A 15,708-nucleotide genomic window follows, 5' to 3' on the forward strand; every position below is an offset into this window, starting at 1 on the left:
AAGGTCACTGTGGTGAGGACAGCATGACAGGCTGGAGCAGGAAGTCCGAGTCAGAACTCCACACCAACATGGAGGAGTCAGTCCAACCACTGGGCTTGTAGCTGGACCAAATTACCCTGTCATGTGCCAGCAACACACCTCCTCCAGCAAGTCTCCACTTCCCACAGGCCCTATAACTCCCCAAATTTCCACCAGCTGAGGACCAAGTATTTAAAAGACCCAGTGGGCTGGAGAGATGGCTTAGTGGTTAAGGCACTTGCCTGAGAAGGCTAAAGACCCATGTTTGACTCTCCAGATTCCACATAAGCCAGATGCTTAAAGGTGAGGCAAACACAAAGTCACACATGCCCACTAGGGGGCGCAAGTGTCTGGAGATCAATTTCAGTAGCTGAGGCGCTGGTGTGCCAATCCTTTCTCTCTCTCTCTACAATAAAAACTAAACTAAACTAAAGTAAAAGACACAAGCCTATGGGGGACATGTCATTCAAACTAACACAAGTGGATGCCCTGAATAGTTGAGTTCATTCAAACTTGATCATTTTTGATATTTTATTATTTTATTTTATTTTTTTCTGGTTTTTCAAGGTAGGGTCTCACTTTAGCTCAGACTGACCCGGAATTCACTTTGTAGCCTCACTTTGTGACCTCGAACTCATGGAGATCCTCCTACCCCTGCCTCCTGAGTGCTGGGATTAAAGGCGTGTGTCATCACACTCAGCTTATTTTTGGTTTTAAAAAAATTGTTATTTTTATTTATTTGAGAGAAAGACATACACACACACACACACACACACACACACACACAAAGACAATGGGTGTGCCAAGGCCTCCCTCTAGCCTCTGCAAATGAACTCCAGATGCATGTATCACCTTGTGTATCTGGCTCACATGGGACTTGGAGAATTGAGCCTGGGCCCTTTGGCTTTGCAGGCAAGTGCCTTAACTGCTAAGCCATCTCTCCAGCCTCTTTTTTTTTTTTGAGGTAGGGTCTACCTCCAGCCCAGGCTGGCCTGGAATTCACTATATAGTCTCGGGGTGGCTCAAACTCACGATGCTCCTCCTACCTCAGCCTCCCAAATGCTGGGATTATAGGTGTGCACCATCATGCCCAGCCTTGTCTCTGATTTTTAACATAGTCCGATAAGGATACTTGTTACCTAAAAAAAATATTTTATTTAAGAAAGAGAGTGAGTAAGATGGAGAACACTTGCACCGGGGCCTCCATCCCTTGCGAATGAACTCCAGACCATGCGCCACCTTGTGTATCTGGCTTATGTTGGTCCTAGGGAATCAAACCTGGGTCCTTAGGCTTTGCAGGCATCTCTCTAGCCCTGAAAATACCTTTTATGTAGATTGTTTCCAGTAGTAGAACTTCTGGTTTTTATGCCAAGATATGTTTCTGCAATCCATTTACCATTTATTTTCATGAGATTTGGGCATATTGGGCAAGGGTGGTACCATTAGTTTATATCATGGCTCCAGTTAACACTTTTGTCTCTTGTAAGTGGAATTGTCAGAGTTTCTTACTCAGGTTCCAAACCCACCTAGAGGTACTTAAACTGGGCCTTCAGCTCTTAATCTGGATTTGTTTTGTTCTGTCAGCCTTTCTCTTTTACTGGTGTCACCTGCGTCCTCATGTATGTGATTTCTGTTCTGTTGCTCAAATTGGCTCCTGCAAGTGTTGGGAGTCTCCCCCACCCAACCCCTACCTTGACTTTCAGTGACAGAGATCTCTCTTAATTCCCTGAAGCACGGAGAACAACAGACCAGGATGTTTAACATCTTAATTTAAACACAAGGAAGTTATAATGCAGAGAAACCCACATTTTACTTCCAGTCATGCCTGTCCCAAGAGGCCTTGGATTTCTAACACAATGCAGTCTTCTACTGTTTGGCTGTGAGCCCCAGCCTAGATGGCCCTAGGCAGGAGCCCAGCTCTGGAGGATGGAGAAAGCTTTTTCTTTCCCTTCCTCATGCCTGCCTCTTTCTCCCCAGAGGTTGCAGAACATCTGTCCTGTAGCATGGGATGTGGTTTCTAAACACCTTGTACTGATTTTCCATCTGCTCTTTCTCCTGTCCCTTGCGGGGCGCACAGGAGTCTACTCTCCTCCAGCAATGGCATTGCCCCAGCCAGTTTCAGGCCCGGCTCTCTTCCAGCTTCATATTCTTTGTAGGCATTTCTGTCTCAGGTCCCCCAGGGAGTTGCCATCACGGCTTCCAGCTTTGCTTGCTTATCTGCTGCAAGCCTCTCCTCTGGTTGCCAGGTCTTGACTTCTTGTCTTTCCCTTTCCACTTACGTGTTTCTTCTCCAAGTCTTGGTGGTGTGACCTCCTCGTCTGTATATCTGAGGCCTTTTTGTATCTTCCAAGTTCAGTGAGGGCACAACCTTTGTGCCAGTTGTCAAACCAGAAGCTTGGAAGTCATTTCTGGTCCCTCCTTCCCCTCTCCTTTCCTACACAATCTGCCTCAGCCTTCTCTTAGACACACTGAGCCATGTCCCTATAACCGTCACCTCTTTGCTCTGATGACACTTGCCCATACCACTCTACCAACGCCCTGCCAGTCTGCTTCTATGCTGCAGCTGTGTTCAAAATGCACCTCCTGTCAGGTCTCTTCTTTCCAATATCTTCCCCGAGTTGAGAACATCTTGGGGTGAGCCCTCAGCTGCCCCTCCAGCTGCTTCTCACCCACTCTCCACCTCGCTCTCTTGCTGAGCTCGCTTCTCCATTCCTCTGGTGATCCCACCACACACCCCCAAACTCAACAGTCCCTCTTCTGATTCTCTACTAGTTACCCCTCCTCTGCCTTGCTGCCTCTGCTTACCTATCTTTCTCAGAGATGTAAGGTTGACACACCAAAAGTCCCTTCCCTCAAACCCTAGCTCCACTTTTCATGTTTATCTGCATTATGGTGGGTTTGGACTGGTGACATCTCCTTAGGAGAGCCTATATCCCATGAGTGAAGGGAAGGGCTCATTTCTGATTTTTCTCACTATTTCCCCAGCACCCAGCATTGTGCCTGTTATAAAGGAACTTGCTATGGCTTGACTATGAAAAGTCCACCATAGGCCTGTGGTCTGGACACTTAGTGTCTAGCTGGTGGTGATATTTTGGGAGGTTCTGGAAACTTTAGGAAGTAGGATGCAGGTGGAGGAGGTAGATCACTGAACTTGGAACTCAGCTTTCCCTTGTCCTCTCCTATTTCTCTTTCTCTAAGAGCAAACAGTGATTTTTTTCTTTAAAATTTTTTTAAAAATTTATTTGAAAGAGGGAAAGAGGGAGGAAGGGAGGGAGGGAGGGAGGGAGGGAGGGAGAGAGAGAGAGAGAGAGAGAGAGAGAGAGAGAGAGAGAGAGAGAGAGAGAGAGAGAGGGAGAGAATGGCCACGCCAGGGCTTCCAGTCACTGCAAACTAACTCCAAATATGTGTGCCTGCCTCCTTACGTGGCTTTCGTGGGTACTGGGGAATCGAACCAAGGTCATTTGGCTTTGCAGGGAAGCGCCTTAACCACTAAACCACTTCTCCAGCTCCCCAAACAGTGATTTTGAGGACCCTATCAGTCCAGGTGGATATTTATAAAATTTTCTCAACATCCCATTCCCACCTACAGACACAGTTGGTTAGGTCACTATTCATAAAAATTAATATATCTATTTCCACACACATAGCTTTCTCTTGTTTAAATTTGAGGAGCTAAAAGAGATAAATGAAGTCATTTTGTTTTTCCAAAACAGAGAAAGTTCAAAGGTGAACTCACAGCCCCCGGAAATTTCCAGCTACTTCTACGTAACGTATTTCTATCTTAAAAATAAATTCCAATATTACTGGGTGTTCTGTTTATAGACTAAAATAAAAACTCATTTTCACAAAATATTGGCATACATATATACAAATAAACTGAGTGACACCTTTAGACATCACAATCATTATACCCTTACATATAAAACATAAGGATCTAATCTATTTTATTAACAGATTTTTATTTCAGAAATAATTTAACACAGATTACTACACATAACATATGCAAGCTAACATGAATTATAAACAAGTTAGATAGCGGAATGAGGTGAATTTCACAATGCCTTTGTGAGGACCGGGCTGATGTCAGGCAAACACCGCGGGTTGTTTATCCAGCTGTCTTTGTTACAGCCTTCATGACCTTCACTTTTTTTTTTTAATTTTTATTTATTTATTTATTTGAGAGAGACAGACACAGAGAGAAAGACAGATAGAGGGAGAGAGAGAGAATGGGCGCGCCAGGGCTTCCAGCCTCTGCAAATGAACTCCAGACGCGTGCGCCCCCTTGTGCATCTGGCTAACGTGGGACCTGGGGAACTGAGCCTTGAACCGGGGTCCTTAGGCTTCACAGGCAAGCGCTTAACCGCTAAGCCATCTCTCCAGCCCCCTTCACTTTTTAAATCCAAAGTCCTAAGTCTGAGCGTTGACAGATCTGGTGGAGGGTAGGGAAACTTTCTAGATGGTTCTCATGTCTCAGAAAGAACAACGTACCTATTCTGTGTATCTAGGTGGTTTTCATGTACTTGTCTCAGAAAGAACACACATGTACTCCGTGCATCTCTTCAGAAAATATGTAGGCATTTAACCAAAGAAAGACCACGTTTTTTAAAAGAATTGATTTCCTCTTTGACCATCAACATAAGAAGAGCTTTTATTTATACAAAGGATCTTACATTATGTAGAAATGAGATGTCTGTCTCAGTTTATGTTTGTTGACATTATTTTTAATCTACTTCATATAGAAAGTAACAAATGCAAGGCAGGTGGGCAGAATGCCACCTTCAGCCTGATGCCCATGCTTACCTCTGTCTCCAGGTTATCGCCCAAGCTGCCAGTCCCCCGGCCCCCAGGAATAGCCTGTTCTTCAAGTCTGAGGAAGCCCACTTGGTAGCTTAGTGACAAGAACCAGCTTGTGTGGGCATGTGAGACGCATCTCTGGGAAGGACCGCTGCACACCGGGCGGTCTTTGAGAAGGTTTGGGCTCTTATTGTCAGTACAAGCTGCTGATGCATTCCTGATGACTTCACCCTCAACTGGAAGCGAGCTGCCTCCCTCAACCCTCATGGAGACAGACCAAGAAAAGACCAATTTGAAAGCAACATGCAGAGGAGAGAGCTCGTTTTATCTTTTGAATCAGATAAAGGAACCAGTTTAAGTAACTACAAAGGAATGACCACATAGGCTCTGATATACATACCTATGTTTCTCTACAGCAAATGTAGAGGGATCAAAGAGAGGAGAAATGAAAAAGGCAGCCAGTGGTATTTTTGGTGGTGCTCATGAGAGAAATTAAATGGCTCTATGATTTTATATCTCATTAGTTCTATAACTCAAATTAATCTCTAGCTTCCTCTTTAGAAGAAAGGTGCAGTCCCATTCCAGTTGATGGTGGCCTCTCTCCACTTGGTCCTGATCACCATTTCCAGTGGAGCAAACCGCCTTCCTGGTCCACGCTTGTCCTCCTGGTAGGCCCCTTCCCAGTGATGGGAGTGTGTGTCTAAGGAAAGAGCACCAGCATTGACATCTGAGCCCACTTAGACCACCTCAAGGATGGCGGCACACGGGGGGAGAGAGCGCAGTGGCCGTGAGCCCAGAGCTAAGTGGAGGAGAGTCAGGCAGCTGGCCTGGTGAAGCGTCCCGCACAGAGCAGTCAGCGGAGAGCTGGCTTCTTGAGGGTTGGGATGCGGGTGCTCACATGTCACTGGACGCACCACGGTCTGACTCGGGGTCAGGTGCCCTGGGTTTCATTAGGAAGAGAATGGGGGGAGGGAGAGAAGGCACATCACTTGTCAAGGCTTCTAAGAATGCACTGATTTTGGGGTGGAATGTGCTACCTTCTTGTAAAGGAACATGTATCTATTCTGTGTATCTAGTTTCTGTGTGGTCTGTTTAACTGGTTTCAAGGCCTTGGTTTGTCTCATACAAGCCAGCTGATATTTGAAACGGTACTTTAAATATCCATCGCTACAGTTTTCACATTTATTTGGCAACTGAATATAGCAATTCTGAAACAAAAACAGATCTCATAGTACCTCCTTCGTGGGGCTACCGGTAATGTGATGGGTTAATGTTAGGTTGCTTCCAAAACAGTACTGGGAACAGAATGTGTGGGCTATTCAAGCTGATTAAAAAAAGGCAACAAAAAAATCTGATGTTTTCCTTAAGGGAGAAAGTTGACATAGGAATGGTAATATATCTTAAGGAACATATTGCCAATGTCACACTGAGTTAAATGGGCTAATGAGTACTTCTCATAGTTAAAGACAAAGAATTAGGAGTGGCACAGATAAATAGTCACTAGGATGCATTTGCGAATGTAGTGATAAAAACAGAAAGATATCTCCGGGCTTGAAGTACTTAACGCAGAGTCATCAGGCTCCTAATGGAGCCAGTGCATTGGATAGTCAGTCCAGACAGTCTGCAGTCTTTAGTCTTGTTAAAGGTGCCAGGATTTGAAGACATCTTGAGGTTAGTCAGTTTTCCTCACGAGTTTAAGAAACGGGTTGAAAGGCAAACCAACGGGCCTGCCTGCTGTCTGCTTCTTGGTAGACCAGGCCTCCTACGGTTTGCTGGACCTTACTCGTGGTGGGTTTCCTAGTGTATGTAGCCTATCAGCTGGAACACAGTATGCCCTCAATATGCTTTTTGAACTAATTTGAACAGGAATTGCACCCTAACTTTGGTGACTATGTTGCTAGACAATTATCTGGTGTTTGGTCATGTGACAGAACTGCCACATGCCACTGGAACCCTTGCTGTTCTGTTTTTCCATGCTTGTCCTCGGGCCTTAATTACCTCATGCTCAAACACAAGAGGCCTTGAAGAAGGTTTTCAGAAAATTTACTCTACTCTGTTTTTGTTCTTTCCTAAAAGTTGTTTGTTTTTCTATACTATTTCTTTTTTTTTTATTTTAAAATTCTTTATTTATTTGAGATGAAAGAAAGGCAGAGAGAGAGAGAGAGAGAGAGAGAGAGCAAGCAAGCACACCTAGGACCTCTTATTGCTGCAAACAAACTGCGTTGTGCATCTGGCTGTACATGGGTACTGAGGAATCAACTCACGGTGGCACGGTTTGCAAGCACCTTTAACCACTGACCCATCTCTGCAGCCCTCTCTGTATTCTTTCTTTCTTTTGTTAGATTTAATTAATTTATTTAATTATTTGAGAGAGAGGCAGATGAGAGAGAGAATAAGAAAGATAGAATGAGAGAGAGAGAGAGAGAGAGAGAGAGAGAGAGAGAGAGAGAATAGGCACGTCAAGGCCTTCAGCCACTGAAAACAAACAAGGTGATGCATGTGCCACTTTGTGCATCTGGCTTATGTGAGTACTGGATAATCAAACCTGGGTCCTGAGTCTTTGCAGACAAGTGCTTTAACCCCTTTCTAGCCCTCTCTGTACTTCTAAACACACACACAGACACACACATACTCACACACACACACATTTGTAAAGGCATCCCTACAGGACAATGCTTAGATTTAGACACATGAGATTTATGTAGGGTTTCATTTCAGAAATGGAGGCAAAGCATTTTCTTGGAAAGCTGGCATGAATATCCACACAGCTGTTAGATGGTGTCAGCCACGTGTCTGAGTGTGAAAAGCACCGACAATTGGAGTCTGAGACACTCACCTACTGTAAGATGCACAGGCTTCTTCTGTGAGGGCTGGCCACCGTAAAAGTGCAGATCAAAGAGACGCTCCATCTTCCAGTCTGACAAGAGCAGCTTGTTTGTGCTAAACAAGACGCCGTACTTCCCATTGATGTTGCACAGCCAAACAGGAAACCTGGGAGTCTTCAACATGCTGCCCACCTGCAATGGCAAAGGAAAATGCAGAGAAATGCATAGATTTCTGCCACCTTGTGAGAGAGCCTGATGGGCCACCATCAGACACTTGGGGTGTGCAGGGCGGTATGACGCATGGCATTTGTGCCCAGACAGGGAAATATTTCCTATAGCGGGTGTCTGGTTTCTAGCGGCATTACCCGTATGAATTCTAAGCTATAGAAGAAAGTGTGGGAAACACGACGTATCAGTTATATTGCTGTGGACAAAAATCTGACCAGAGGTAACTTACAGAAGGGAAGTGGTTGAATTTGGTTTCCCGTTTTGAGGGGACCTTTCATGGCAGGGACGGCATAGTGGTGGGAGCAGATGCCAGCTCATCATGTCATCACAGTGGCAGATGGGAAACAGAGGAAGAACCAGCAAGTGGTGCTGGGCCAACACCCCCCCCCCGCACCCCAGTAACCTACTTCCTTCATCAAGGTTCTACCTCCTAAAGGTTCCACAGCCTTTCCAGTGTCACCAGGTGGAGATTAAGTTCTCCAACACCTGAGCCTGTGGGTGGCGTTTTATATTCAAACCACCGCCACACACCATCACACGCATGTACATCTCTAAGTTAGCATGCAGATTTGTTGGGAAGATGAATGTATGTCCTGTAGACTGACAATATGTCTGCAGTGTTCTGGAGCCATAGGCAGGGGAAGATTTCACCTTAGCCAGCCAGATCAGAGTAGAGAAAGGTGCGTTAGTGAAGACAGCACTGGTTGGAAGAACAGCCTGCGGGGAGAAGGGGGCTGCATCGGTTTTTCTATGGGCGCTGCTCTCTTGCTCCCTGTAGGTTCTTCAGTGCAGGGGAAGCATTTGGCACACTGGTTCTGACTGGTCAATACTTGACCGTAGACAAAACTGGGAGAGTAGCTCCGGGTGTGAAGTCATCCTTGACTTTGAGCTGGCTTCTCAGTGATAAGATGGGACCCTCTGGGCATGACTTGGGAACAGGTTAGAAGACTGTGACACGGGAACATGTTGAGCTGTTGGCGGGCACAGAAGTCTCCAGTTCTGGTTGTGTTCAGCCACACGGCTCCCCAGTTCCCTTTAGATGAGCTGGTTCCTCCACATGTCTCCTGACGGATCAGCAAGACCAGCCTTGGGAGTTGAGGTCAGCGTTTCTTCACCCGGAGCATCTGGCTGGGGTCTTTTTACTGTCCTTACCTACTGTTGCTGGTCTGCTGAGACAGCCCAGGGGGCCATGAAGGAGCAGTGGGTGAGGAATGGCTGGTGCAGGACTGCCCGCAGACCTGCTCCAGGGGCTGGGAGTGAGGGTTGGTTGAAAGGTGTTGGCTGGGATCCAGTTTGAAGCAGCATCTGGGTCTAGAACTATGGGATCCTGGAAAGACAAACTTGACGAGGAGATTTTAACATGCAGGGTTCAGGTGGTAGTGAGTGCTCTCAAAAGAGGAGTATGGAGAACAGCCGTAGTTTCTTCTCAAGACATACATTGACAGCCAGGTTTGCTCTCTAAATCTTACTGTGCCCCCAGCCATCCCTGACTGAATCGCCCAAGCATAGTGTTCTCCTTGGGTGGCTGAGAGCAAATTCCCACAGTTTTGTAGGTTTATACACCTTCTATGAGGAAATCAGTGGAAATTGGGTACGTCTAACCTTTGTGTTCCCCTCCCTGACGTCTGCCCTGGGCCACAACAGAAGCCAGACTTGGTTCTCTCGGCCACACCCTTTCCCCTGCCTTCTCTATAGAGTTTTGATGTTTGTATGTATCTCACTGTTGAGCAAGAGAGGTACAGTCCCACTCCTGATGACTGTTTACAGGACTGGCACAGGCCCGGTGATGGCTGTGGGTGTGGACCTTGACAGTTTCAATGAGCGCCACAATGGTCACAATTGGATGGGGGTTCCTGTGGGTCATGGGCAGTGGTTGTGATAGACTTAGGCCTTAGCACAGGCTAAGGCTGGGGATAGAAGGAAGTGGGCACTCGAGTTGCCCTGGCATAAGGATGGAACTGACTGTGCAGCCACCATGCACTGGCCCTTTGGTCATTGCATTCTCTCCCCTTCTTTTCCTTGTTGGTCCTTAAAGCCACTTCCCTGTTATTGAATACTTTGAAGGCCATAGCTAGTAAAATAGGAAAAGAGAGCTGGAGAGATAGCTCGGTGGTTGAGTGCACTTCCATCGCAAGCAGCAGGGCCTGATGGAGGCCTGAGACCACCCCAGTGTGAACTTCTAGATCCCAAATACCAGATACCACATAAGCAGCTGGTCTAGACCACCATGCCTGTAACCTAACCCACAAAAGGGAGCAGAGACCAGGGAAGCATGGAGGCTCAAAAAATAGCAACTCCAGAGTAAGTAAGAGACTGGCTCAAGTAAGAATGGATGGAAATGTGATGGAGTGGGACACCTGATGTTCCACTCAGCCACCATTAGTGATCGCTCCTTGCCACAGGAGGGCACATGGGGTGCTATAAGGGCACATACATGTAAATACAGCACACATACCACACCACACACATGCACACTACACACACACAAAAAAAAAAAAAAAGAAAACAAATAGGAAAAGAGGTCTGGGGGTTCCTCATATAGTATTTGAAGTTTTTATCAGCTACCTAGGGAGCCTGGCTATTATAATGGATAATAAGAAAGGTGAGTTCAGGGCTGGAGAGACAGTTTAGCAGTTAAGGTACTTGTCTGCAAAACCAAAGGACCCAGGTTTGATTTCCCAGTACCCATGTAAGCCAGATGCACAAGGTGGCACATGTGTCTAGAGTTATTTGCAGTGGCTGGAAGCCCTGGCGCACCCACCCTCTCTCTGTGTCTACCTCCCTCTCATAAGTGAATAAAACATAAAAAGGAATGGCGAGGGCACCGCGGCTCCCTGGCTTGAGCTGGTGTATTTATGCTTAGTCTCAGCCAGTCTAGAGCTACCAGGGCTGGTTTCTCAGAGAGGCCCTGGGCCATTTCTCTCAGCTTGGTAATTAAGAGTGCTGATTGCTGCCTTTTTCATACCTTCCAGTAAGCATGTGAGCATGCAATTACTGTTCTCCCTGTCTTGGTAACTCCACCTAGGGTTTATTTTGGGAGCTGCATTTTTCTCAGGGGGATTAGAGCTGCATTTCCCCGCTGCTGGTGACACTGCATGCTTCAGTAGCCTCGAAGCATCATATTAGAGTACATTTTTATAAATTATGTCTACCAGTTATTACATCAGGGAAGCACATGGTTTTAAATGGGTTTCACATTAGGACTCATTAAAACAACTTTAAAAACCTTGTTAGGAAAGCTTCAGCTGGAAGTAGTGGCAAACATGTATAATCTAAGCACTCATGAAGCAGAGGCAGGAGGATCCCAAGTTCCAGGCTTGAATGAGACACAAAACAATGGCCAGACCAGTCCAATGAAGCCACTGGGGTTTCCTGCTTACAGAGGTAAATGTGAGTCCCAAGCCATGCCTCAGACTCCTGCGTGAAGTTGAGAAGAGTACTGAAAGGTCCAACTTGGCCATTGACTTTTCTTTCCTTCTGAGTTCTCAGAATTATACTATTTTTTCAGGAACTGTTGTTGCTGGGACAAAACACTCTACCAGAGACAGCTAATGGAAGGCAAGAATTTATTTCTGCTTACAGTCTTGAGGGGGGCAGAGTTTCATCATGGCAGAAAAAGCATGGCAGGGCGAAGGCTGGCCATCCTATCTTGTCATATCAGCTGGTGGAATGTAGCAAGAGTGAGCTAGCTTTGGCAAAGGGGAACTCTTGGGCTATAATACCCCAAAGCTTTCCCCCAGCAATGCACCTCCATCAGCAAGATCCCACCTTCCAAATTGCTACCAGCTGGGAACTAAGTATTCAAGATGCTCAAGATACATGAGGCTATGGAGGTCATTTCATATCAAACCACCACAGGAATTAATTCTGTTTTATGGAAAATGTAGCTCTCAAAAAATCATTAGGTGTGTTATAAATGCAGGTATCACAGGGGTGATGAGTTGACATTTTTATTTCTTAATAGTGCTCTTCAAATTGCTTCACTTTTCTTCAGTTCAAATTCTTTGGTTGTGGGTAAATTAGAGGTGCTTTTCTTTTTTTTAATGAGTCTCTTTTAGTTATCATAGAAAAATGGCAGAATTGTCCTTAAGCAAATGACGTTTAAGTTTTTTTAATAAGAGAGAAAGAGAACTGATATGCCAGGACCTCTAGCTGCTGCAAACAAACTCCAGATGTATGCATCACTTTGTGCATCTGGCTTTATGTACGTACTGGGGAATTGAACTGGGGTTGTTAGGCTTTGAAGTCAAGTGCCTTCACCACTGAGCAATCGTTCCAGCCTCAGCTAGCCCATTATTAATTTTGATTAATGTTGGAAAAATTGGATAAACCAAGTAGGCTAGTGAGTGCTATTTGCAATACAATTCACTTATATTCTGGCAGATTTGTGGCCAATTTTAAATCAGTGAAAGTTCCTGTAAATTCTAGAAGAATGGATGAAAGAGTATATATGTATATATATATATATGTGTGTGTGTGTGTGTGCGTGTGTGTGTGTAAATATATGTATATATACATACATATATATGTGTATATATATATATATGTATATATATGTATATATATATATATATATATATATATATACACACACATATATATGTATGTATGTATACACATTGCATGAAATATTTGTAAAAACCAAAAAAAGGCACAATTCCACCAGCATTCAACCGCACTTTGTCAGGTGCTGGAGGACCTCACAGAATTGTGATTTCATGCAACAATGTAAGTCCTCCTTCTAAGACTCAGTGCTCCTCAGGAGTTTATTACAGGAGAAAAATGACACAGCAAGGATATGACTACCTAGCAACCCCGCCAGTAACCTGCCAGATGTCACACTGAGCAGGCAGAGTGCTCCTGCCTGGAGAGGTTGTGAGGAAGACAGACATGTCGGGCCTGACTGTCATGACGTCTTGGGTAATAATTCTAAGAGATGAGCCTCAAGTTTACCACCGAGAACACACGTGGCTTAAACCACGTCCTGCAGAAACATGACAGAGGACCTTTCCGATCGCCTCCCGTCAGCTGCCACCCCTTCCTGTGAGCCACCACCCTTTTCTTGGCATACCACATGGCCATTTGACTAAAAAATTCCATTTTAAGCATTTCTCTTGTGTTTGGATAGACATAGTTTACCAGCCATACACACACACGCACACACCCAAGCGGGATTCTAAATATGTTTTATTGGTGAGATTCCTACAATTCTGAATTTGTGCATGTTGCCATGGTGAAAAGGGAACTAAATTGTGATCCAGTGATACTATAAATAAAATACCTTTCTCTGTATGTTCACCCATTGTGTAATAAGCTTGGAAGTTTCAGTGTTGCATGCGGCCATCAGGCCCTACGTGGCATATGTCCTTTAAGCCACTGTAAAACCAGAAGGGACAGGCAGCTGGAGAGATTGTGCGCCCCAGGAGGGCAAGAATCTAGTTCATGTCATTCTTTCTCTCTGCAGTCTAGAACAACAGTGCCTTGACTGCGCCTTTTCACATGAAGCTTCGTGTTGTGAGTCCCCGTGCCGCAGGCTAGTCATCCGAGCCCAGCAAGGTGTGGGAAACCTGCTTCCTTCTCTCTTGTCCTGGTGATGATTCTTGAGCATAACTGTTAATGGCCTGGCTTTCGTCTCTGCCACCTGGAACACAAAGTTGATGTGACTTCTCTCTCTCGTGTGTGTGTGTGTGTGTGTGTGTGTGTGTGTGTGTGTGTGCATGTGTGTGTGGCGGGGGGTGGGTTGCAGCCATGTTGCAAAGACAAATTAAATCATGCCTGGGGGTGGGGTGGGGAAACCTCAGTGCCTTGGTGTCGGACAGCAGTGAGTGTTTCTTCACGGGGCACCGTCAGCATTGGGTTTCTTTGCATCAGACTCTGCGGAGGGGAAATGTAGAGGCGAGAGGGTGGTACTGGGATGGAAGATGGAGCTGCCAGGGCTGCTGTGGGAGGGATTCTGGCAAGATCTAAATGACTTCAGTCCCCTCTCAACGTGAGAGCTGATTTCTCTTCTCAGCGGCAGGTGTGATGGTAACAGGAACCTCCGAAGGCTTTCCAGATGGCGCTTCAGTCGGCTGCTTTATGTTCTCACCGAGGGATTGGAACCTCGCACTCAAACATGTACCTTCAAATAGAAAAGTAACGGGGAGGCTTTAAAGCAGAGCCTCAGCTTGTAGGAGCTGGCTGCTCCCTGCAGAGACTGTCAGTCTGGAGGGCTCTGGGGGGCTTGCCATGCCATCTCATGAGAGCTGTAGTTTTTTAAGTTCACACACTGGGCTGTGACATTGGGGCTGGAGGATGTATGCTTTTGCAACCTCTGCAGTTTCATCCCCGGGTGAGAGAAGACTGACTTAGGGAAGACGAAGGCAGCTGCACAGGATGGCTTTCACCTCAGCAACAGAACCCAGCTGTCAGGCAGCGTTTAAGTTTCCTTTTGAACTTAGCCACCTTCTTATTTTAGGCTTTCCTCATCAGTGAATACACCTAACATTCAGATTATATGTACCCAATATTCTTGCACTTTATAATGCACACACCCTAGGCAGGAGTCACTAAATACCCTGCAGGCGTTCACGAGCACAGTTGTATGTTTGTGGGTCTCGGGTGGACATAGCCATGCCTGGGAGGACAAAAGGAGAGTGCCAGCTGTGGAACGGCTCTGGTGCAGCCATAGGCAGACTGCTGCTCTGGAGCCATTTCTTTCCCCAGCAGGCGTCTGCTGGACACGGTGTTTCCATTCCATGCTAGGCCACGGGGAACTATTAAACGCCTGGGTCTACCGTGGTCAGGTCGAATGCATCCTTTGGTTAGTACCTCTATGATTACCTGAGCTTGTTGTCTTAAGGGTGAGATGCATGGACACCTGACAGGCGTCATCGGCCCAGGCTGTGGGGGGGGGGGGCAGTTAAGAGCCCATGTTCCCATAGTTCACACTCCAGGCGCACTCACACCAGCTCTAACCTGGAACGCAGCAGATCTACCTCTAAGTCGCTGTGCCCAGCCCTCATGCATTTTACAGCCCTTAACTCTGTCCAAGTGCCGATACTACCAGTTATAGAAGAGGATCACCTCTGCAGCCACTTGTTAAAGTGTTCGTGGGCTGAAGAGATGGCTCAGTGGTTAAAGGCACTCACTCGCATGCAAAGCCTGACTGCCGGGTTTGATTCCCCAGCACCCATATAAAGCCAGATGCACCAAGTAGGGCATGCATCTGGAGTTTGTTTTTAGTGGCAGGAGGACCTGCTATGCTCATACTCTCTCTGTCTCTTTGCCTCAAATAAATAAGACAGTAAACATATTTAAAAAAAATAAAATGCTCATGGGAGTGTAAAATTCCAAGAACTGGTATTTATTTATTTTATTTATTTTTAATTTTTATTTATTTGAGAGTGACAGACACAGAGAGAAAGACAGATGGGGGGGAGAGAGAGAATGGGCGTGCCAGGGCTTCCAGCCTCTGCAAACGAACTCCAGATGCGTGTGCCCTCTTGTGCATCTGGCTAACGTGGGACCTGGGGAACTGAGCCTCGAACCAGGGTCCTTAGGCTTCACAGGCAAGCGCTTACTGCTAAGCCATCTCTCCATATAATCTATTAGAAAATGAACCAAGAGGGCAACACAATGTGGTCAGCAGACCATGTGCTATGTCGATAGAACTGGTCATAACCCTGATGCTGACACCTTTCCAATCGATAGAGTGAAAGACTAAGCTACTGACTGGGTTAAAGTGACACGATTGTAACTTCGAGTGGAAGTGAGGATTCATGGAGTGAGGTGTCCTTGCAAGGGTCCCATAGAAAGCTTGGCACGTGCATCACAGCTCATGGCTGATAGCTCTGCAATGAAC

At 46.1% G+C, this 15,708-nt stretch overlaps 1 protein-coding gene across 1 annotated transcript in view; it reads right to left on the reverse strand.

Annotated features, from left to right (window-relative positions):
• Window positions 1-5,369: 5,369 nt before the first annotated feature.
• Mindy4b (MINDY family member 4B) overlaps window positions 5,370-15,708 on the reverse strand; it is a 32,979-nt gene continuing 22,640 nt past the window's right edge. Inside the window, exons 11-12 of the mRNA XM_045130644.1 lie at window positions 7,649-7,829; window positions 5,370-5,512 (exon numbers count right to left, since the gene is read on the reverse strand). Coding sequence (XP_044986579.1) covers window positions 5,370-5,512; window positions 7,649-7,829 — 324 coding nt within the window. The remainder of the gene's footprint in view (window positions 5,513-7,648; window positions 7,830-15,708) is intronic.

The sequence above is a fragment of the Jaculus jaculus genome, chromosome 12, assembly GCF_020740685.1.
Source record: "Jaculus jaculus isolate mJacJac1 chromosome 12, mJacJac1.mat.Y.cur, whole genome shotgun sequence".
Classification (NCBI taxonomy): domain Eukaryota; kingdom Metazoa; phylum Chordata; class Mammalia; order Rodentia; family Dipodidae; genus Jaculus; species Jaculus jaculus.